General features: G+C 46.1%; 1 protein-coding gene across 6 annotated transcripts in view; it reads right to left on the bottom strand.

Annotated features, from left to right (window-relative positions):
- asap1b (ArfGAP with SH3 domain, ankyrin repeat and PH domain 1b) overlaps positions 1-23,863 on the bottom strand; it is a 52,319-nt gene that overhangs the window by 5,251 nt on the left and 23,205 nt on the right. For 2 of the 6 annotated variants that reach the window (XM_079360910.1, XM_079360912.1), the window contains exons 1-20: positions 23,375-23,716; positions 22,906-22,955; positions 22,439-22,568; positions 16,390-16,475; positions 14,916-14,991; positions 13,487-13,573; positions 12,817-12,825; positions 12,445-12,545; positions 12,046-12,115; positions 9,740-9,827; positions 9,420-9,468; positions 6,958-7,124; positions 4,931-5,064; positions 4,737-4,828; positions 4,467-4,653; positions 2,746-2,831; positions 1,888-2,003; positions 1,739-1,806; positions 1,115-1,222; positions 228-453 (exon numbers count right to left, since the gene is read on the bottom strand). In XM_079360910.1, coding sequence (XP_079217036.1) covers positions 228-453; positions 1,115-1,222; positions 1,739-1,806; positions 1,888-2,003; positions 2,746-2,831; positions 4,467-4,653; positions 4,737-4,828; positions 4,931-5,064; positions 6,958-7,124; positions 9,420-9,468; positions 9,740-9,827; positions 12,046-12,115; positions 12,445-12,545; positions 12,817-12,825; positions 13,487-13,573; positions 14,916-14,991; positions 16,390-16,475; positions 22,439-22,568; positions 22,906-22,955; positions 23,375-23,701 — 2,257 coding nt within the window. In that variant the 5' untranslated portion in view covers positions 23,702-23,716. Of the gene's footprint in view, positions 1-227; positions 454-1,114; positions 1,223-1,738; positions 1,807-1,887; positions 2,004-2,745; positions 2,832-4,466; positions 4,654-4,736; positions 4,829-4,930; positions 5,065-6,957; positions 7,125-9,419; positions 9,469-9,739; positions 9,828-12,045; positions 12,116-12,444; positions 12,546-12,816; positions 12,826-13,486; positions 13,574-14,915; positions 14,992-16,389; positions 16,476-22,438; positions 22,569-22,905; positions 22,956-23,374; positions 23,721-23,863 lie in introns of those variants that run through there. The other 4 variants (XM_079360911.1, XM_079360913.1, XM_079360909.1 and 1 more) reach the window with 3 other exon arrangements.

Raw genomic sequence — 23,863 nt, 5'->3', positions numbered from 1 at the left:
GGGTGTGTGTGTGTGTGTGTGTGTGTGTGTGTGTGTGTGTGTGTGGACTGACAGCTCAAAGGAGAAACATTTCTCTGCAGCTAATCTTGTCCTGGATATCATCAAACAGAGCACAGTTACGTTCACAGTCACAGTTTCAACTTTGAAGCGTTTTCGTTAAAGAATCTTTAAAAAAAAAAAGTGGATGTCTGAAAATAGAGGCCGCCCTCGGAGCGGGCGTGTCTGACCTTTGCCCTGGTTCCTGGGAGGCAGCGGCGGTCCGTCGGCCACGGGGGAGGAGGTGAGGTCAGTGGAGGCGCTGTACATGTTGGTGAAGGCGCTGTAGGACAGACGCTGCTGTTTGTCCCGCTGGCTGATGAAGCCCGGCAGGGAGAGCTTGTCGTGGGGGGACAGGCTGGAGGAGTGGCAGAAGCTCTGAGGCCTCGGGGAGCGGTCCTTTTTGATGGGACTGGGCTGCAGAGGGACAGGAGGGGGGACGGGGGGACGGGGGGGACAGAGTCAACATCATAAGACGAATGTGTCACTTTACAAAGAGGTGTGTTCTTCATTAGACAGCTTGCTCTGCAGACAACTCGTCTTTTAAACGTGTCATAATCACTGTCGTGTCTAAGACCCCCGAGAAGTGCTGCACGCCCGTCCTGTCTCCATGACAACCGTCTGTATGACCGACGCGGCTCCGTTAATCGTTGCTGCGTGTTTTGTTTTTGAGACGGTGATGATGATGATGATGATGATGATGATGATGATGTGGGTGCAAGACGAGGAAACGTCAAACATTAGGCTAACGGCGCTTTTCTGAAAAGTTGGAGGATTTGGCTCTCTCTCTTTTCTCTGCGGCTTTTTGGTGGTCAGAAAAAAAAAAAAAAAAAAAAAAAAAGGTAAACACACGGCCAAGCGGTAAGCCATCAAGCCCCCAGCTCAACTTCTGACCGATGCACAAGTGCTTCTCATTCTTAGTTTCATAACGGCTGAAGACGTGTTTGAATCCAATCTTTGAAAACAGATGAATGACCCCGTGTTTGGAGTTTGTAGTCCTCCAAGATGGCCGCCCTAAATCTGTGGATCCTCTCCCCCCCCCCCCCCCCCCTCTCTCTGCCCCCCCCCTCTCTCTCACCTTATCATCGAGGTCATCATCGCTCTCGTCCATCTCCTCCAGTCTGAGGCTCCACTCGTACTCCACGTGGATGTGAGGGTTAAACTTCCCCTCTGCGGCCTGCACGAGCTGACACACACACACACACACACACACACACACACACACACACACATTTAAATCAAATCAAACTGAAGGACACGTGAACACGACACGCATCATTTATTATTCTTTGAGTCTTTTTTTACGTCCCATTATCCCTCATAAAGCTCTCACAGTTCTTTTATTTGTTTATCGGAGATTTTACCCTGATTTTTTAAAATCCTTTTGTTTTTTTTGTTTGCATGCTCATTTGAGCGTGAATAACAAACATACATGCACAATTATTTCCACTCTGTTGACCCTGTGGCCTCAGGCTGGAGGCAGAGCGTAGACCGCCATCTAGTGTTCTTACTAATGTGCCTTAAATCTGGTCACAACACGTTAAATCAGCCACAACTGAAAACACGGCGGGCCTTTGTTTAAGTTTTTAGCTCGCTGTGACGACTTTCAGGGGAGTCGAGTCTTTTTTATTTTTTTTTATTTTAAGACCATTAAAATCCATCATGGTGTCCAAACTGAGCAGCTTGGCTGTGCTGTACTCACTGCCTCCTCGCACTGAGTGTTCCTCAGTCGCCTGGCAACATCCAGCGCCGTCTCTCCGTTCTGATTGGCTGTGTGGAGTGAAGGGGATAATCAACAGTTAGAGCCTGATACGTGCGTACGCATGACTCCAGTGAGCGGATGTGACTCACTGATATCGGTGGCCGGCTTGCCCCTCAGGAGTAACTTGAGGCACTCGGGCTTCTCGTACATGCTGCAGTAATGCAGGGCCGTGTTCCCCCACTCCGTCTGCTTATCCAGGTTACCGCTGTGAGAAAACACACACACACACACACACACATTTTCAGGACACTAGTCACATGCCTGAGAGGGGTTTTCCACGGCGCTGCAGCTTCAGGTTATCATGCAGGAGAGAAACAGAAACATTGGAGGGAAGCAGCTAAATCTGTCTGTTTTGGTTTCTGCAAAAAAATAATAAAAAATAATAAGGAGATAAATAAACACAGACAGGCTTTGCACATTCTTTAAGACAGTAACGGCAGATAAATAATCCCCTTTCGGTGTCTTTTAATATCTGATCGTGACGTCACACAAGCAGCGCTTTAATGAATGGAAGCCGAGGCCGTGTGCAGTCGGAGCAGTGGTGGGTAAACAATTGAAAAGAGAGGAATAAATTAAGGCAGCGAAAGAGTGCTTGACCCATTTCTGTTTGCCTTGTGGGAATGTGAGCTGAGCTGTGCGGTGCTAAGCTTTCCTCAGCTCCTGCGCCGCCTCACCACTGCAGACCGGAGCAGAGAAGAAGAAGAAGAAGAAGAAGAAGAAGAAGAAGAAGAAGAAGAAGAAAGAGTCGCAGCAGCAGACGCACAGTTTATTTCCACAAAGCTTCTTGTTAGCTGTGTAATTACGCTCTAAATTGTTTGTGTGATTCTTTTAAAAAAAAGGATTCAAACAGCTGTTTGCCTCGCAGGAATTAAAAAAAAAAACAAACACCCACAGCTAATCGAAACACCTACTCATGTCGCTTTAAAAAAATAAATAAATAAATGCACCTGTTCTGCACGAGGAAGTCCACCAGGTGCAGGGAGGTCTGGTCAGCAGTCCGTACAGAGTAGTGCAGTGCGGTCTCTCCAGCTTCCTGCAGGGGGCCATCAAACACAGCAAAGACACGGTGAGACAATCTTTGGCAGCATCCATTCTGTATTCTCTCCCTCTGTGTCTCTTACAGCATTTAAACAAGCCGCAGTAAACAAAATGGCTCCTAAAAATAACATTTCAGGAGGCAAGAAAGCCAAGATTTGTCCCTTTTGCTGAACACATTCATTGTTGTTCATCTCTGACAATAAAAGCTCGAGCTGGATGCCTTTTAAATGTGGAGATAAAAAGAGGAAATGTGAGGACACGTGACGGTGAAAGGAAAGGATGCTTTTACACATTCCTGTCCGTGTCGGGGTTTTTGTGCAGGAGTGGGATGTCGCTGTGCCGCCTGCAGCCGCTCAGATCTCCTGACAACAGCAGATCAGATATCTGTGAGTCAGACAGCAGCAGCAGCAGCAGCAGCAGCTCGCGCAGACATCCACAGATATCCTCTTTTATCTTCGCCGGCTTGCGTTGTACATTTAATTTTTCATTAAGGAAACCACCATGCCTGTGTTTTAAAACCTCGACCCATTTCTGTCAGATTAAGTCTGATCAGCCTGCGTTGTTTACGCCGCGGCGTCTTCACCGTCCACGCTGCCTTTTATTTCACCTTCATCATCTGCGCTCAGAGCAGCCGCAGTGATGGAGGCCGAGCTGAGGCATGAAGGAAGCTGCCGCCGACGTCGTCGTCTGTAAGTATGAGCTCAAGCGCAGTGATGCTGCTGGACAGCGCCACCTGCTGGTGAGATTATCCACATGACTCCGATCTCTTCCAACACTTACACATCCGACTGTCCTGCCTGGAAAGATGACCCGATGCCGTGTCTCTCAGGGAGCGTTCTTGGCTTTATAGTCGCATGTGAGATCATGGTGAGTAACGCAGACTTCAGCCGCGGATGAGGCAACAAACGGGCGGAGGTTCGACCCGCAGTTTTAGATTTATGAGGAAACACAAAGTCAAAACACTCGGCGGTGAAGACCAAATAAAGAGTATTAAAAGCATTAAAAGGGAAAATGTTAAAGGCATTTCTGAGATGGACAAATAAGAGAGCAAATCAGAGGTGGCTCGGTCGGTAGAGTCGTCTCTTAACTGGAAGGTTGGGGGTTCGATTCCCCAGCTCCTGCAGCTACATGTCTGATTCAAATACTGATGGGCTCTTTACTCAGCAGCCTCTGTGATAGAAAACAACAATACGAGCTCAAGTCTATTTATCATTCCTCCTCTGGAGCTGCTGGTTGTGTCAATGGGCAAATGTTCACCGAGCGAGTTTTTTTTTTTTTTTTTTTTTTAAGATTTGTTTTTTGGGCTTTTTGCCTTTAATGATAGAGGGAGGACAGTGGATAGAGTCGGAAATCAGGGAGGGAGAGTGGGGAGAGACATGCGGGAAATGGGCCACAGGCCGGACGCGAACCCGGGCCGCCCGCGCGTGAGGACTGAGCCTCGATACATGGGGTCGCGCGCACTGCCGCTGCGCCACCGGCGACCCCCCGAGCGAGTTTTAAGAGTCGGGTTCAAGTAAAGTCAGAGACAAGAAATGAAACACAAAAACAGACAAAGCCACAGGACGGACTGGAAGTGAGTGGAGCTAACCAGTTTAGCTCTGTTCATCATCCCCGAACTGAGAGGACTCACCGGCCCCACCTCGGGGAGCGGCTCCATAAGCTCCACCCCCTCGGCGTACACCTGGACGAGGGAGAGCAGATCCCTGGACTGAACCGCCTCAAACAGCTCGATCATCTTCGCCGCCGCGGACGTGCAAGTCTTCCTCGCAAACTTGTGGTCCACATATTTAGCGTTGATGAACTCCTTTCTCACCGTCCTGCCCGGAGGAGGAGAAGAAGAGTTCAGTCGACCGTTCAGACTTTTAACACGGCTGTTTTTTTGGGGTTTCAGAGGACTCACATGTCACTGGATGGAGTGGGCTTCGGTGAGGGGGATGTGAGGTTCCCCTCCATGATCTCATTGAAACTACTGTTCCCTACATTCTTGGCCAGCTGGGGGACGAGAAGAGGAACTCGTTACACTTCAACAAAAACGAAACATGCATTCCTTCCTCCAAACATTATCGCCGGGATTTTCCTGTTTCGAACACTCACCAAGAGTTCGGAGGTTCCCAACTTGTCGAGCTCCATGGACTGGATGCGGGAGATGTGGACCCCCATCTCTCGATGTATTCCAGAGCACTCGATGCAGGTCAGGATGCCCAGGTTGGTGGACAGCCACTTAGGATCTAAAAACACAGGAAGCGTATGGACGTGTTACAAGACGTGGTAAATCCATCCGTCCAGTATCTATACTGCTTATTGTATGTATATATATATATATATATATATATATATATATATATATATATATATATATATGGTCATGTAACTATAGCAACAGGTCTTCTGCAGTGGACTTCCTGAGAGCTGGCCAATCAGAAGAATGTGAGCTTGTAGGGAGGCGGGGCTTAAAGAGACAGAATCTGGGCTGAACTGAGATAAATTTGAATTTATCTCAGTTTTAATTTAATTTAATTTATTTAATATTTTAAAATGCAAAATCAGGCAAAGTTTCTGTTTGGACAGAAACATTAAAAACATGAAGTGTGAATGATGAGGCATTAGCTTTAAACATGTTTATTATTTTTATGTAGAAAACAACCACAGATGATTCTGAGCACGGGAGCTGTACTGCATCATCGAGACCGAACCGCTGCCACGTGTTCAGCACCCGCACACGAATGAAGAGCTGTGTGACGACTTCACGTAGCGCAGTAGAGATTGACCCACCGATGCACTGATGCACTCTGGGAGATTTAAGGGGGCTTTAAAACGTCACGCTGATCGGGCACGTTGTGAGTTTTCAGGGATGCTGTGAGGAAAGAGATGCTGCTCTGTCTGACATCGAACAAGTGAACAGCAGACAGACGCAGCCCAAAAACAATGAGACACACACACACACACACACACACACACACACACACAGCGTCACATCATAATAAACAGATGTGAGCTGGTGAAAGGTTGCACAGCTCATGTTAAGCACGATGAATCGACGCACGGTGACCTCTGCATCTGCTTAACGCTAAAGCTGCAAAGCTGTCTCTTCTAAATGCAGAATATGGGACGAAGTTGTCCTCGTTTCAAATCTGAGCCGACGGAACAAAGAGGTGACCTTTCACAGTCATTACCGCGACCTTTGAAACGTGATGGGAATTTTTATGTATTCAGGAAAGAAAAAAAAAAAAAAAAAAGCGAGTCAGAGCAATCCTGGAAAATCCAGGACGATCTGATAAAGAAAGGCAACGGGAATCAAAGAGGAAAGAGAGCTCAAGTTCACATCTGGAACACGTATTACAGCTGAGAGCCTGAAGACGAGCGGACGCAGCAACAAGAGCGCCGACATGACAGAATATACCCCCCACCGTCCCTTTCTGCATGATGCAGTGCAGATAGCAGGGGTCGACGCAGCGCGTGGCGCTTATGTAACAACGTGATGTAATGATGCCGTTTCTCAAAGCGCACAAATGTTTTGTTTTTTTCCCCCTTCAGAGCATAAAATCCTCCAGTCGGTCGGCCGCTCGGACGTCAAGCTGCTTCAAGTGTGTTTCTGTTGACAGAGGAGGTGTGTGTGTGTGTGTGTGTGTGTGTGTGTGTGTGTGTGTGTGTCAGAAGGCCTGAATGTCTACGCCACTCCTGAGTGCTGAGTCTATGCTTCCTAATGCGGGGGAGAAGAGGATCGAGTTATGTCCTGAATGCTAATAAAGCTCTTGCGCATGCACACACACTCTGACACACACACACACACACTGACACACACACACACACACACACACACGCACACACAGAAGCACAAACATGCTGGATGGTTGAAGGCTGCTGGGGGATTTGCAGAGTAGCTCGCTGTGTTGACGTCTAACTGAAGGACGGCGAGTTCAAGGCAGCCGTGACATTGCAAAGAAATCAAGATTGGTGCGTGGTGGCTTTAAATAAACCGTCGGCGTGGAAACGGATCAGAAAACGCTGAGGTGAGGGTCGGTGTCACTTCCTGCGTCAAGGTGAAGCTCGACTCAGCACAAAGCAGGAAGAGGATCTAAATAGAAAGTGTGCACGGAGGCGCAGACAGCGGCGGTACACACCTGCGGCGCCGCAGTCGCAGCACACTTCGTTCCCCGGCATGCGCAGCACGTCTTCGATGATGGCTTTGGTCAAGTCCTCCAAACCGTCCTCGCCTCCGCTGCTCTGCTCGCCACGAAACGCCATGTTCAACGCCTCCTCTTTGCTGTTGGTCAGCACCGAGATCCAGCTGTGTGCGGGGGGGGGGGGGGGGGGGGGGGGGGGGGGGGGGAAAGAAACATCAACGTCAAATAATGTTCGATACCGCCACGTGATTTAAAACAACACAACCTCCATTATCATGAGTCGCCCTGTAAGTCCCGCCCCCTTCTTCAGATCATAACAAAAGCATCATTATCACTCCCCGAGAACACTCCTCCTACAGCCAGCACGACATCTTCTCATTATGGATTCATTTTTATAGCAGCGTCTTTGTCTATTTATTCACAGTCAAATGGTCAAAGCTACACACACACACACACACACACACACACACACACACACACACACACACACACACACACACACACACACACACACACACACACACACACTGTGGTCATTAAAATCATGCAGACAGGAAACACAGTTTTTTGTTTTTTTCAAACATGGCCTCCTGCAGTTCAACACACAGCACAATCTGCTCCTGCAGTCCACCCACTGAACTGGCCCTCACACACACACACACACACACACACACACACACACACACACACACTGGGCTTCCTTCCTTTGTCACTCAGCCTGTCTGCAGAGGCCCGACAGGCGTGAGCTCGATGTGTTCGATTGTCTGCGTGAAGAACAACAAGATGTTTTCGTCCACAGGTGTGTGTGTGTGTGTGTGTGTGCAGGAGCCTTTAAACCATGTATTATAACATCCTCCGAGCATGACGGGAGCCCGATGAAATACTACATACTTCATGGAGCAAACCCAGGAAGACTCGACAGCGAGGAGCAGAGAGCCGGTGATGTACGGATACGGAGTGTTCAGAAGACACATTCACAAAAAGGCAGCAAAGGGAGACGAGGCGAGAGCCAAACTTCAGAGCCACAGAACAGAAGAGTGTTTGAGTGCCATGTTTCAATGACAAAGAAAGACGTCATAAAGGAGCCTGAGTTAGCCAGAGCTTGTATAGAACGTCCATTCAAGCTTGATATTTCAATTTGCATTTTCCCTTAAAGAAGTATTATTTAGGAACTTTTTAAAATGTTCATCTCTGATCGTCTTTTTCACTCTACATGTGTGCAGCACCTGTTTCAAATATTACTTAACATCAGTGTGACTGACACATTAATCTTCAGCTCTATCTTAATATAATTTTTTCTACATTTTGAAAATCTTAAAAAAAGAAAAAAAAGACTAACTCGCCTTGTTTAGCTTTGAGCTGCTAGCTTTACAAAGTGCTAACAAGCAGGCTAAAGAGGTTTCCTACACGCGTGTTACCACATGTTCAAACAAAGAAACAGCACGGTTAGCTGTTTCGGGCCAGAGGCGCTGCTTGTCAACAGGCAGGTCACTGCTTTGGGCCCCCAGACCAGCAGGGGGCCCCTGAGGGCCTACAACCTAAAACAAAGCAGTGGCCCCAAATGATCAAATATTTGCATTGGCAGCAGGGGGAGGGAGGAAGGAGACCTGACAGCACTCATTACAAATGAGGAGGAAGTGTTTTCATCTACAGGAGAGAGAAAAGATGCAGAGGAAGAAGCTTCTTCAGACATAGAGGTGATGATATCTGATTGGATGGGCCCCCCAAATAATCTTCACCAATGGCCCCACCAGGCCCCTAAAGTCTCCACTGGTTTTGGTTCGTTTGTTATGTAACCATCCGACGGGCAACTTAACCAAGCTAGCTGTAATGAAGCAAATCATAGCGCTCAATAGCATTAAATATTTTACTGTTTCTTGACTTTAATGTTTGAAATATTTGTCCTAAAAGGTGTCTGAACATGTGCCTGCGTACAAACATGACTGTGCACGCATGTGAAACAACAGTGTGATGGACAGAGACCTAAAAAACAACAGCCCACACATCCCACCGCTAACCTCGCCGAAACCGAAACCGTCTAAGAGTGTGACAAACACAGGAAGGAGGCGCTCGCCAACCCGCCGCCATTAATCACAACAACTCTGTGACAGATGTTTGTGTTCAGACTTCACTTCAGGATATATTCACTTACAACGAGAGGTTGAGAAACCTTCCCGTTCTCTGCGCCCGCGTCCGAAACCGCAAAACTCCCACAATAAATGTGACGTCACGTTCAGCGCGTAGACACTTTGGATCTGTTGCCAAATCAGCCAGAATGTTTAAGCATGAGTCTGGTGCAGACTGACCCACAATGCACTGCAGCACTCAGACTGTCCAATGGCGGAGCTCGCCAGCAGCTTATGATAAAAGATACGTGCTGGACTACGTTTGACAAGTTGGCAAATAACAGTCGTCGGCTACGTGGTTTCGGACGCAGCGTGTAACTCTGAAATACTCACATGACAAACTCTTGTTCATCTTCAGCTTGGAAATGATAGGTCCGGTTATCTGTGGAGGACAGGAACAATCTCACTGAGCGACATCATCTCATACTGCTTCATCATTTAAGAAAAACAATACCAATAACAACACCTCGAAGGTTTAACAGAAAAGTGCAGATCCATTAAGTCTGATTTCTTTTAAACGCCTTCTCAATGGCGAGCGTATTTTTCCTCTAACTGGATCCTCCATGTTTGAAAGAGGCAGGAATTCCCAGCTGTGTCCAATCAACATGCATGTTAGGAAGATAATCTGTTCAGTGTGAGGGTTTGACACTTACGAGAGATGAGATCAAAGCACTTCCTGTCCTCTGCGCTCGGCTTGACCTGGCAGGTGAGCAGGTTCAGTTTGACCGGCTGCCTGTTGGACTGTAAAACACAAAACATCAAAAACAGATCGATCAAACAAATCACAAGATGACAGCAACGATAAAAAAAAAAAAAAAAGTGTTACTCTTTCACAATCAAATATCAGAATTGGGATGCTCGTAACGAATATGTGACACATAATTATTGATCCGGACTGAAGTATCACCAAACCATGGGATGGACTGACGGGAGGTTTAGTGCGTCTAATCGCATTTACATCGTGATTAGCAATTAGCTCAAGCCGCTGTTTCTGTTTTCTGCTTAAAATAACCACGAGCCAGACTGAAGACTCTTAAACCGCTATTTCAACCAATCAATCAACCAATCAATCAATCAATTGCTTTAATGTACCCGAGGAAGACACACTGAAAAAAAAGCGTGTTGTTAGCTCCAATGTTTGGTCAACTCAACTCAATTACTCTGATCTTTACAACATGTCATTCTGTTGGCTGCTAGCACAGATGGTAACTTGGTAAAAGAAACTTTTACCATCTTAAAGCGACTAAGTTTGTAAGACGCAGATCGAGGATGAAGAACTCCAGACTCCTCTCGGCCCCTCCAAGAAGCCGGACTGTGCTGGCTGAGTTTCACACTGTAAAAATGGGCCCAGTTGGCACATAAACACTGAGCATTGTCTGCTGCCAGTGCCCAGGCCGAGGAGGGGACGGTGCACGTGCTAATGAAATGCTAACAGGCTGTGATGAGCTTTGGAGGCCGGCTGGCCTGCTGGCAGCTCGCCATGTCAACAAGAGTCACCTAGAGTTCAGCTGCCATGAGGGCTGAGAGGGAAGAAGTCAGCGTGGTGGCAAAGCGCCTCCAGGCACGGAGGAATGATGGGAAGCTTTCTGGAGCGACCTCGTAGTCGCCGAGAGGAGCGAGACCGCTTCAACTTTGAGTCAACTTCAAATGTTTAAAACGTCGTGTACAAGTTAGAAATGATGTTTGAGAAAATTGTGTTTAAAAATGAAAACAGCAGAAGCTCACAGATCCATTTTGTTACACACAGCTGGAGATCGTGCTCCCTGAAAAACATGTCCAGGACCCTCCATGTTTAAAGTTAGCTGACTACGAGAGGTTGGATTGGTCATTTAAATTATCATGGAACAAGAACCAAACAACAAAAACAGAAAATTAAAGAGGCGATATGATTTCATGTGGAGAGACCTTTGTGATTCCTTTATGGAGCCCTAAGAGGACATGCATCATAGATCCTACTTTTACTGTGTTTCCATGACGATGAATACACTTGTTGGGTTGTTTTCTCTTGATTTATTAATTTACGATGTCTCTGTGATCAACGCTGGTTTTACTGTAACTACAAGTTGATTTGGGACATTTCCTCGAAATCCAATCGTATCGTTATTTAAGGAAAATTGAGTCGATTAAGATACATGGATATGTGTCCGCATAGGGCCACCGTATTTCTAAAGCTCCTTTAGACTTTCAGTTCATGTAGATTTTGGCGCCCCCTGTGGACAAAGCGGTGCCTCTATTTACTGATCGTGTGTACGTCGTGTTTTTTAAGAATCAAGAATCTGCAGATTGCTCCATCTGACAGCTACGCCGCAGGGTAGATATAATCTATCTTTACGCTGATGGTTTCATTTTCTTTTGTAGGTCAAACAGACTTATCAATATCAATTTCAGTCTCTTTCATAAAAAGACAAAAGCTCCTCTCGGGAGCTGTGATTCAAAATGAAATCTTTCCTGACTCACTGCAGTGATAAACGGACTGGCTCCTCAGTCCAGTATCTTTCTTTAGTCTGAGGAGGAGCTTAAATGATAAAACAGGGTAAACTATTCTTTCTTTTTTTTTTTTTTTATGGTCTTCACTTTTGATTCTTGCAGTCGAACACAGGAAAGAAAGCGTCACACAGCGACATCGGCTCTGCAGCTGCACACGAGCTGAGGCGCTGCTACAGAAGTGCCAGTATACGCAGTACGCTCACACTCGCCCTGAGATGAGTCACCAAGGCGCAGCCGGCTGCAGGGGGGGAGGGGTGAGATGGGGGGGGGGGGGGTGTTGCCATGACAACCCATCTATGTCAATTGCACTCCTCCAGCCTCCAGATTGAGAGAGCCCTGCACAACCTCCCCGCATGATGTTTCTCCCTTTGATCCACGCAGTTCCTGGCAGGGGTCAGGGAGTGTGTGAGTGTGTGTGTGTGTGTGTGTGTGTGTGTGTGTGTGTGTGTGTGCACATTTGTCCTGTACTCACTGTGGCATGAGAGATGGTGAGCATGCCCCCTTTCACTGAGCACTGCCTCCTCTGCCACACCTTCCTCAGCCTGTGAGACACATTAGGAAATGAGTTTGCATTGTTTGTCTCTCTAAATGTAAAACAGATAAATGAGGCTCAGCAGCACTCTGAAAATACGTATCGACTGATTCGTCTCATGCAAAAATAAATATGTCCAGCCCAAATCAGGATTAGGAAACATTTGTGTTTTTGCAACGAGAGAGCAGAAACCAAAGTCAAAAACATAAATAACATGAAAGAAAAATGCAATTCGTACTTGATTAACTTAAAAACCAACCAGAGAATTCCTCCTGGATTTTCTAAACTTTTCGACCTCTCAGTTTTCTGTGTGAAATAATGTCTGCCTCTGCATCTCACCCGTCACTCTTCTTCAGCAGGTAGCCTTTCTTCTCGCAGCCGAACTCCTTGTTCCCCTGCAGCTGGTGCATGCTGTAGCCGCCCTGCTTACTCTGCGAGTCCTGTGCAAACGCACACACACACACACACACACACACACACCCAATATCACGTTTAACACACAGTTTAAACAGGAGGCCCTTCTAAGAATAAAAAACATGCAGCACTGACACAAGCGAACCAACAACGCGTCTTCTTGAAGCTAAAGTCAGGGTGCTAACAGGAAAACAACAACTACCCAGCATGCTTTGCAACGCCTCTAAAAGGCCAAACCACTGGACTGTTGAGCAGAACAGACAGACGCCAGCATGCTCCACATGCACCAGCACTTACTCTTCTAGACTTGATTCCAGACAAGCAGAAGGCAGAAGGAGGGAGATAGAAGGGAGAGGTGTGAACGATGCGGCTCAGGTGCAGGCGGTGAGTGTGAACGTGTGAGTCGCCTGCCCCTGTTCGCCGACCACGAGCACAAATCGAACACGTTTCGTGGCTAAATGTGGCGCTCGCAGCGGGTGCTGTTAGCAAGAGAAGCTACAAGAAGTGTAAATTAAACAACATGCAAGAACAAACGGCCTGATAGTGTGAGCTCGTGAAGCGAGGGGGGGGGGGGGGGACGGTGGAACGAGCGGCTGGAGGGTTCGTCTGTGAAGCAGTCGTCGTTTGATGGCACAGCTTTAAATGTGTTAGCTTTGGTGAGTTGGCTCTCCGATGAGCAGCCAGTGAGGCACAACGCTGGTCACCAGCAAAGCCGACCACACACTGGCTACCAGCATGGTACAGCACTGGGCACTCGCTCCGTGCTGCAGGAGACCAGATTTGCCCGAGTGGGAGGAGGTGTGCGATAAAAAAACGTGTCAACGAGTCTGAGCGCTACGTCCAACAATACGGCCGGTATGAACGAGTCGCGTCTTAAAGTCTTTATGGCCAAAAAGCTTTACATTTCAGTGTGTGTGTGTGTGTGTGTGTGTGTGTGTGAGAGAGAGTGTGTGTGTGACCTGCCTACCTCCTTCTGGTCCAGCTGGAGGGAGGACTTGATGAGATCCCGCAGGGCGGTCAGCTGCTTCTTCTCCTCATCCTGAGTTTGTTTGATCTGCAGAGGATTAAACCAAAGGCTTAAGAAAACAGATACACAGACAGACAGAGTCTGAAGATGTTTTATTCCACTATAAATGTTTGTTTTTAAAGGCACAATGACGACAGATGCATCTTCCATTCTTCCTCCTGTGAGTTATTAAAAGACAGTCGCGTGTTCAAAGTTGTAATTTAAATTAAAAACAGAGAAAATAATCTTCTCCAGAGTGCAGAGAAAAGTGAATTTGATCACACGGCTATTAGCCAATCAGAGCCCAGGATTAAGGGAGGCCAATTACATTTCCAGCTGTCTGTCAAACAAGAAGATGACCTGCTGCGTTGGTGTGGAGACAAAAATGTATCACACATATATCCAAACTGAAATCTATTACAAACTTTGCTTTTTTTTTTTTTTTGTTTTTTTTTTAACAGAATAAACTTCTGAATTTTTCCAAGTTTTGATTCAACAAACACACACTAACCTGAGCTGCACGTCCTAAACTCTTATTTCAAGGTCGCTGTATGAAGTGAGAGGGGAAACAGTGGACTGATGGATGTCCAGCGTCACCTGACCATCTAAATAATGTCTCTCTGTTACACTTCATGTCATCACTGAATCAAAGACGTGAACGGGCTGCTGCTGATGTGCTGACAATAACTGCAGGAGCGTTATGTTCTGATAGAAGTGCAGCTTCAGGAGAAAGCCGAGCGGAGTCATAAATAAGAAATGACGATGAGTCGACAGTACGGGCACATCTCTCTCTGCTTTTAAGGCAGTGAACTTTCTGCTAGTCTCACTTTTCAGTAACTTACCGAAAAGTGAGGAAACTATTTTTAACTTTTACCGGATTTGTTCTGTGGGGAGTCTTAGGAACATTTTTATTTTTTATTTTTTTTTTTGTTTTTTTATTTATTGGCATTACGACATGTTTTATTTTTTATTTTATTGTTTTATTTCGGACAAGTGAAGACAACAACAAAATAATAAGAAAATAATCAACAATTTTTTTTTTTTTTGTCTGAAAAGGAGTAGTAAGAAGTATAAACTTATCTAAACTTGTTTTTAGGGCAAAGATTTAATTTCACCTGCAAACGTTCATTCAACCAAAAAGAAAAAAAAAAACTACTAAAAGGGGAAAGTTAGCAGACTTTAAGTTTATTATTTGGTTTAACTAAACTTGAATTTTTGTCACCGTGACTTGGATCAGAATCGGATCTTCACGTTAAAGACCCGAGTGACCCGGCTCAATGGAACTCAGGCTTTCCTGCTCGTTCTGCAACACCGGTTCTTGAGAGTTCTTAGATGCTCATGACAAATCTGTCGCTGTGATCGTCTGCAGAGATGATTATTGAGTATTTACATTGTAGAGATCAGCTGCCAGCTTCTCGATGTACTGCTTCAGCTTATCCGCCGTCTTCAAGCCATCCTGGAAGAAACTGCAGAACGAAAAGCAACACGTTACTGTCACTCAAACAGATGAGGGGAATATCGGCTCCTTGTGCTGTGAAGGTCACACACACACACACACACACACACACACACAAGGTTGGTGCAGTCAATGTTTAATGTATAGCTCGCCTCTGCTGACACCTTTGGGCTCTTGGCACAGAAATCGCAGCTCGCCGTTTGCAGAGAGGTGCTGAGCACTGATCTGTTGGCGGGACTCACCTCCCTCCCTCCCTCCCTCCCTCCCTCCCTCCCTCCGCCCTTTAACAACACCCCACGCTCATCACATTACGTCCTGTGTCACTTCTCTCCTCTGCTTGTTTTCTTTCAACGTGAGCACGTATGATCCCACATCTCCACTCCCACGCCAGCCGGCTCTGCGTCGAGCACTCATGGCCTCGCAGAAAGTCAGAGTAAAGAGCCGCAGGTAGAAAAGCAGGCTAATTATAAATATATTCAGGAACATTTGACAGGTATTCATATCGTTGCACTTTTTTGGTATAAAAAGAGAAATGCTGCTGAGCAAAGAAGGGAAAATAAAATAAGTGTTGTGCACGCCATGCACTGTACAGAGGCTGTAGACCTCAACGTAGCGGTTGAGTTTGTCTTTCTCGTATGCGGTTTGTCCCTGAGAGAGAGTCGGCCTGCTCGCTGGATTGTCAGCATGTCGTTTTGATGTCAACATCGATGCTGACGTCTTTATTGCTCTCTTATTGCCACACAGATTACTAAACCCTGTCGGCCCTTTGATGGAGAGGAAAGACTTTCACATGACGCCTGTTACTTTGAACTTGTTTGGAAAGATGTCGACATCTTTCCCCTGATCGATGACGCGTCCGCACGAGTCCAACTTCCCCAGGAAGTGATGTCATGACACCAAAAATACATCTCCTCTGACAAACACCCACATTGCCTTCTATCAGCGGCTTTAATGTGTCGACTCTGACGGATAAAAAATCAACACATTTCGTTTTGAGCTGAAACACGCTTCTCTTCATCCATCGATTTCTGCCTCCGTCACCACGGCAACTTGTCCATAAATCACGGCCCGGGTTGAACGGATTAAGGGTGGAAATATATTGTTCTGTCCCCCCCTCCCCTCCCCGTGTTGTGACAGGACCGAGCAACGCTGAGAGAAGAATTTGTCATTCTGTCACGGGCCGACGTGAGCCGCGGTCGTGGCACGGAGAGCAACCGACTTATTTACCCAGCAAACCCCACAGCTGTCAGAACCTATCTGTGTGACGACCCGTGCATATTTATGAGCTGCTATATATACACACACACCGCTGTGCACCCTCAAGATCTGTGAATCATACTGCAGGCAGGGAATGGATGTCAATATACCCTTATAGATTGTCCACAGAGCGGGAGGAGGTGGTACTTACTTGCACTGTGCGTGGTAATACTTGATCAGGTTCTGGAGGAGGTCCACTCCTTTCTTGGTCTTGATTTCATTGACTTTGATCAGGTACTACAGAAAGAGAGGAAGGGGTGCAGAGTTCAGCCAGGAGTGAACATTCAGGAGGATTTTCTCGGTTTTAATGAGGCGTTTCTGCTTCGCCACAGCCACTTAAAAAAAAAAAAGTACGAAGACTTCTGAGTTGTGATAATCACGTCTGAGCGCCGCAGACGCTTCACGGAGGCTTTGATGTGCGAGCGAGGACGGCGTTGAGGGAGTGTGGAGCAGACTGTAAACACATATGAGAGGATACCGTCCCTCTACCTTGATCTAAATAAAGTTTCAAAAGGATGATGAGGGATTTTTTTCCCCAACATTTGCATTACAAAAAAAAGAAAGAAAAAAAAGGCAGGATGGTCTCCAGAGACGGGAGCTTTGTAGACTGTGTGCAGTCTGAGGACTCCAAACAAACGCGGCGTCTTCAGACGGCGCTCCCGACAATCAAACAAATAAAAAAAGATAATCTTAATCTGAGCTAATCCCCCACAGCATGCCAATCCCTGAGAGTCACAGACCACTTTCAGCTCCACGTCACAAAAAATGTCATCTTTAACCTCCAACGCTTTTCTGAGAGCTGCAGCGTACAGTGTCAACGCTCTCTCCTCGAATCACGTGTTTGGATGCACGGACATTAGCACACGAGTGAGTGCACATGTATGTGCGTGTGTGCATGCGTGTGTCGTCCCTTTGTGTGTCGATGGAAGGGCTGAGAGCTGCAGCGTGTGCGTGTTTGGACTCTTTTGTGTGGACGAGCACAGCGCGGCTGTCGCGTCGGAGGCTGCGACATAATGCGGCCCGCTAAGCGCTGCCTGCCTGTCCGCACACACACTCCTCTTTCACTGACATCCCAGGATGAAAAGGGCGAGAGAGTGAGAGAGTGAGAGCATCCTGTAATCTGGTGATTGAGTAACACGGAGAGAGAAAAGGGGGGGGGGGGAGGGGGGAGGGGGGAGCGTGAGAGAGCAGGCACACGGAGAGAAATGAGGTTAAGTGAGATGAACAGATTGTACCACTGACTGCTGCAACTCACACACACACACACACACACACACACACACACACAGCAGCAGCAGAAACAACAACAGCAGAACAGCATCCACGATGACTGTCGTTTAGAAAATCTCCGGCGTTAGTATTCTCTCTTTTTTCATCGAGAGAGCATCTTATAAACATCAAACACACTGAGCGACAGGGATGGCACGCAGCTGCTCGGGGCCCCGGGGCCTCTTACACTTAGGGGCCGCCTGAGCGCTGACAAACTTTACACCATAGCTGTAGTTCAACGTGCACATTTTTTGCAATGACAGTAGGACGCCTCCCTCATGGGGCCCCATCCGAGAGCGCTCACTCTCACTGCTCGCGTGTTATTCCTGTGAAAAACCAACATTGAATCACCACTACATTAAATAAATCTATACAATATATAACACGAAGCAGGTCAGATTCAACCGCACAATAAAAGGAGAGTGACAAAGACCTTTAAATGAAATTAAAATGACAGTTTATATTCAAGATTACTTTGTCACGTTGTTTTTTTAAAAAGGTCACGTGAGGAACTTTTGGTTTAATCCACTGATCATCTGAGAACGACTTTTTACAGGCTAGCATAAAGAAGCGTCAGCATGGATTTCACTAAACAGCTAAATCTACATCAAGAAGCTTTAAGTGAACGTCTTCTAATTTATTAAAATAGTTTTAAATAAAAAGAAAGTTTAAAATATTTTTAATAAAATCCGTGTCACGATGTCTTTAAGTTATGACCAGAAGAAAAAGATTAACTCTATTTGGCTTCAATAAAAATAAAATCTGAGACGACAAAAGCGAGGTGGTGGATTTGGGCGCGACCTGCGGTGGGTCTACAGCGACCTTGAACCTTCACCTTACATTTCGGAGTTATTACAACATTTTTTTAATGCAGCTGGTGAGCTATCTGAGCTCTGAAGGTTAGTCTGCCTGTAAGGCCACAAATCATCATCATCATCACCCAGCTGAAGAGCGAGCGCACAGACATGCAGAGCTCTGAACGGGGTGAATCATTAGAAATGAATGTGAGCTCGAAGAAGTGGATTAAAGGTGTAGTCAGTGCTAATGTAGCGTGGGAGACGCAACTTGTTTTTTTTGGCATCCTGCATCGACTGGAGGCGGATAATAAAAACGGACGATGAAGCGACTGATGATGAAGCTGAGTTGTGTTCGGAGCCAATTAGAAAATTTCAGCATGAGAAAAAAAAAAAAAAGATTGTGGAAAAGGGTAAATTTATGGAGAGCATGTTAGCATCGTGCTAGCGCTTAGCTCAAAACTGCTTTTCGACATGCACAGCCTCACAGTTGAGCTAGCATGAATGATGCAGCTTTATTCTTTTCTGTTCCATCCATCCATCAATTATCGATGCTACTTTCACCCATCGGGGGTCACAGAGGGGCTGGAGCTGATCTCAGCTGTCGTTGGACTAGAGGCGGGTTACAATCAATCAATCACAGGTCTCACACATAGAGACAGACACCTGTGGCCCATTTAGAGTCACCAGGTAACCTAACGAGCATGTCTTCGGACTGTGGGAGGAGGCCTCGCTGTGGGGCAACAGCGCTAACCACTGCACCATTATCCAGCCCCCCTTTTTTGTGTTTTATTGAGCAACTTTATAGAAATAATGAATGCAAATTAAATGTAAGTTAATTTGGCCTCTTCTGCTCCGTTACTCTCTGCAGCAGAAAGTCAGAACATGAAATGTGGGCGAGGAAACACCTCTGAGTTCACAAAGGCAGAGGGCACAAAACACTGCAGCGAGTTTTGAAGTGAATAATTCACAGAGCTAACAGCAGTGCAACAGACATCGCTCCATTATGTAACTTGAGTAACCCAAAAAAAAAAAAAAAAAAAAAAATCCTAACAGGATAAAACAGTGAACAAGGCGTAGGCGTCACCGCCCACCACCAGAGAGGTTTTTGGCAAAGCGGAGTGAGCTCTAACAGTTTGTTCTGATTCTCCCGGGCACATAAAGAGCTCACATTTGTTCAACACTTAAAGCTAGCTGTCAGATTGCTTTAAGTACAAGCAGTGAGCATTAATACCAAAGAGAATTCCAACTGTGTCATGAGATGCTTCAAAGCAAACAAGCTCCCAGAACCAGACACTTGAATTTAATAATGACATTTTATTGTCAGCAGCTCCAAATCTGAATTATTGCTAAATCTCACCCATTTACATACAAGTTCCCCCCCCTGCATAGACAGGAGTGCCTTCAAACCCTGCAGATGTAGGTGCTGCAGTATGTTAAGGCCTGCTGTAATCCCTACACATGGAGCTGCACGAGTGTTTAATCTATAAATTATTCAAATCATCATCCGAGAGCAAAAAGTTAACTAAAGCTTCAGATGTGGTTTTAAAATGCGGCTGGAGAAATAGACTCACATGCTGTAGGATTTGAAAAAAGTAGGTGTTTTTGGATCAGAAATAGCAATGTGTAGGTGGGGGGAGTGCTGCTACAGGTGCCAATAAGAATATGAAGTATGATCCAGCGAGAGGACCTCGAAGGTTTGAAGGTTTATCAGACGCAACACAGCGGTCCATAACGTGAAAATAAAGTATTTCATTTAATATTTCTTTCCTGCTTCTGGTGTTTAACCTTTTTTTTGGCAGTGTAAATCAAACAGAGCACATGTGGAGGCGTATATTGAAAGATTTTTTGAGCGAGTATTCTGATTGGACGAGAGGTCCTCCATTAAAGCTGATTTAAGCTATTTTTCAGATCGCTCAGATCCGCTAAAGTGTCGTGACGAAGCTCAGCAGTCATCACGTCTTTGTCGATTCTTGTTCTCGTCCCGGTCTGTGAATACACGTTGCACTTCGGATTTTTTGCTCCGCGTACACACACAAGGTCAGACATGCACACGCACGCACGCGCACGCACACACAGCGCTGCGCTCCGTCACTGACTCACTTTGTCCCCATTAGACTTCGGTGACATTCAGATTGAAGTAGAAATGTCACAGGGGCGTAAATATCGCGGCAGGAATCAGCAGTGTGAATAGGACTGTGGAGGACTACATCTCTAGTGGGACTTTTCACAATGCGTATCCCTCCGCCTCAGCTGGGAGTCATGATGAAAATAGTGCAGACAGAGTTTGCATCTCTCTGGTACCTCTTGGTCACAAAACAGACTCTAATATGACTCGCTGCATGATGAATAAAAATATATATAAAAGAACACGTATATTAAACTTAGCTTCTCTTTGGTAACCATGGATACAAACAGAGTAGCAGTGCAGGAGAATGTTTGGGTTGCTTAGCAACAGTTCAGATCTAGAACTAGTCGAATTGTTTTTCTACAGTTTAATCTCTTTTTTTTTATGCTGAGCTGAAGTTTATACGTAGGAAAGAATGGCCGACGAGGTTTACATTATTATATATTAGCCTGAACAGACGTTTTCATCAGGTGGTCTGATGTCACGCCGGAGGATGAGATGATGCACCGGATATCAACACCGCCGTAAATATCTTTAGATCAGCGCCTGCATGTTCGCTTCACTGCTGAGTACAACATGACTCGCTCTCACGTGATCGTGCTTAAATATTAACATCCCAACAAAGAGAACAAAGGACTCAGTCATGATGCTCTCATGATGCTCTCATGACTGAGTCCTTTGCTTCTCGGATCATTATATTGATCATGTTTCTGTTTTAAACTGCTAAAGACTGAATTCTCTGCTCGGTGAAGAATCAGGCGGATTTTGTCGCTGACACTCGCTTACGTCGCGTGCTGTTACGACACGCTGTGACTTCCTTTACTCATCTCCCTGTACCAAGAAACACTGAATACATTCCCTTTATATCATGTGATGCCTTTTTAAAATGCAACATACAGTATGTGAGATTATAAACAGGAGACGAACAAGTGAATACCAAACAAACAGAGGAAAAAAAGACATTTCAGACTCGTTGTGTGTGTGCGTCTGTGTGAGAGAAAATGAAAAAAGAAAGACTAAGGATTAAGTGATGAGGATATTAAAAGGATAATCTGGAGGACAATAGAGCTCTACAGATTGAAAGAGGAGCGAGAGGCGAGCCGGGAAAAGTAAATCAAATCAAAAATAGTCTCAGACAACAAAATGTAATTTACCACAAAATGTGCATTTTGCCTCTACGGCTTCCCGCCGCGGAGCAAAGTCCGATTACGATTGTTCTTTGTTGTTGTTCAAAGGTTAAACAGAGTTCAGCTGTTTCAGCCGAGCCGCTGTCTCGTCGAGTTAAAAGAGGAGGCTGTTTGACGGCGTGCCGACGATGTGTGACAACCTCACACAGCCCGGATATCAGTCTAAAATGCTTTAACTATCTCAGGTGATTTACAATCTGACTACAGCATACAAGCATTCCTATGATTTTACCGTGATAGCAACATGAATTGTGTCACGGCCACGGGGGATTTAACCTCCGACCTTTCAGTGACTGGACCTGGCGTTAAGCCGGCGGTACGTTTGTGTGATTTCAGATTGAGCTGCAGCTCCCAAACCGTCCTACTTCCAACACTCACTGATTTAGAGCCCAGCCACAACTTCTCTTCATTGCCCCCCTCGCAAACTGGCAGAAAGCATCTTAAATCACCACGGCAACAGCAGGCCTGCATGTTCGATGTGTCACCCCCCTCCTCTTAACACAGATATAAGCCAGAGGAAGGCTGGCAGGAAGTAGCCGGGGACCTCCAGCTGCCAGCGAACATTTGTTATGATTCAGGTTGCTCGCAAGTTTTCTCTTTGCTGCTGATGCTGAATGTGTGTGTGTGTGTGTGTGTGTGTGCGTGGGTTTGTTTACAGGTAATGCGTATGAGCGTTTTCAAAGGAAACTTTATTGACAACAGTGCTCCGTCCTGACGATGAACAGTGTGACGAGCACCTTAAAAAGCTTCCGTCCTGCAGAGACGACATTGTTACAATCCCACAGCGTTAGCAGCTCTGCTTCCTTTCGTTTTAAAACCCACCTCGCACATCTGGAGCTGGAAGAGGCGGCGTTCCTTCTCCATCTCCTCGGCGATCTCGGCCCCGGTGATCTCGGTGCGGATCATCCCGTGCTGCTTGGCGTGCTCTCGCTTCTCCTTCTCGATCTTTGTACTGACACAGAGGAGAGGACAGTGACTCAGACGACACGGACCCTGTCTGCCTTTCACCGTGTGGCACAATATCTTTAACACCATGGGTGGTTGAAATTCACTTTACGGATTTATTTGCAAAGAAATTGGATTTAAAAAAAACCCAAAAAATCATAAGTGGATCAATGAATGGATAATAACTTAGCAATATATATATGGACAAGATATTGAAAAAGCAAGAGCAATAAATACACAACGTCCTGGGAGAAAATGCTCAAATATTTGCACAATACAACAGAAAATGTCTCACAGAGACTCGTCCATTATTCTCTACAGAAGCAGATAAATAAAAAACTTACAACTTGGCTTCGTAGTCTTTCCATGCTTTGTCGAAGGGCTTCTTTATGTCCTGCAGAAACAACACAACATCGGCACTCTATTAAACCGTCACCACGGAGGCGGAGCTCTTTTAAGAAACAGGGTTGCCAGCAAAACGCCTCAACCCCCCTTTCCTGATTTATACCAAGCACGTGACCCCGCCCCCTCCGTGTACCCCAAACATGACGAGTTCATGACCCGGTTACTTGGCCACACGCCTCGAGCACCAAACAAAGGCCGAGTTTAACTTCTGCAAGATTTACAGAGTGATCTGTTAAAGCGAGCGCTCCCCCCCCCCCCACCGTCTCTCTCTCTTCTCTACAAGAAGAGAAGTTTAGAGATTAATAAAGAGATGTGCTGACGAGGCGTTTTCACATCCATCCCTCTGCTGAGCTGTGCAGAGGAAGACGGGTTGAATGTGTCATTAGAGAGGAAATGAGTGAATCTTACCCCTTTCACGCCTTTCAAATCGCCCTTCAGCAGCGAGTCCAGAGTGAAGATCACATTGTGGCTCAGGCTCTGGAGCTGGAGGAGCACAGAGGAGGGAAAACAGGGAGACATTAGATCGCTGCGGTCGGCAGAAAACGACCTAACACGGGCGAACACGACACGACACAGAGGCAGGACGCTAAAGGAAACAGCTGAGGGGTATTCTGTAGTTCGATTTCTATCATCAAATCTAAAGACAATAAACAAATGAAAGAAAGATCCTCTTTTGTTTAACGCAGGTGACGTACGAACAAAAGCCGTCTGAAACACACGAGCGATTCTCATCATCGTTGAAGGTCGTCTTTATATCTCGAATGAATGTTCTTTAAAAACATCAGAAACCTCCACTCCTGCTAGGTAGAATCAAACTCTATAGATGCAGCATCTGCTCTTTGATGTAGTAACCGTGCTGCTGAGTCTGTGGATATAATATCTAACACATGCTCCTCG

This window comes from Symphodus melops, assembly GCF_947650265.1.
Source record: "Symphodus melops genome assembly, chromosome: 14".
NCBI classification, from domain to species: domain Eukaryota; kingdom Metazoa; phylum Chordata; class Actinopteri; order Labriformes; family Labridae; genus Symphodus; species Symphodus melops.
The sequence above is the reverse complement of the archived record's forward strand: the minus strand, read 5'-3'. Positions and strand labels throughout refer to the sequence as shown.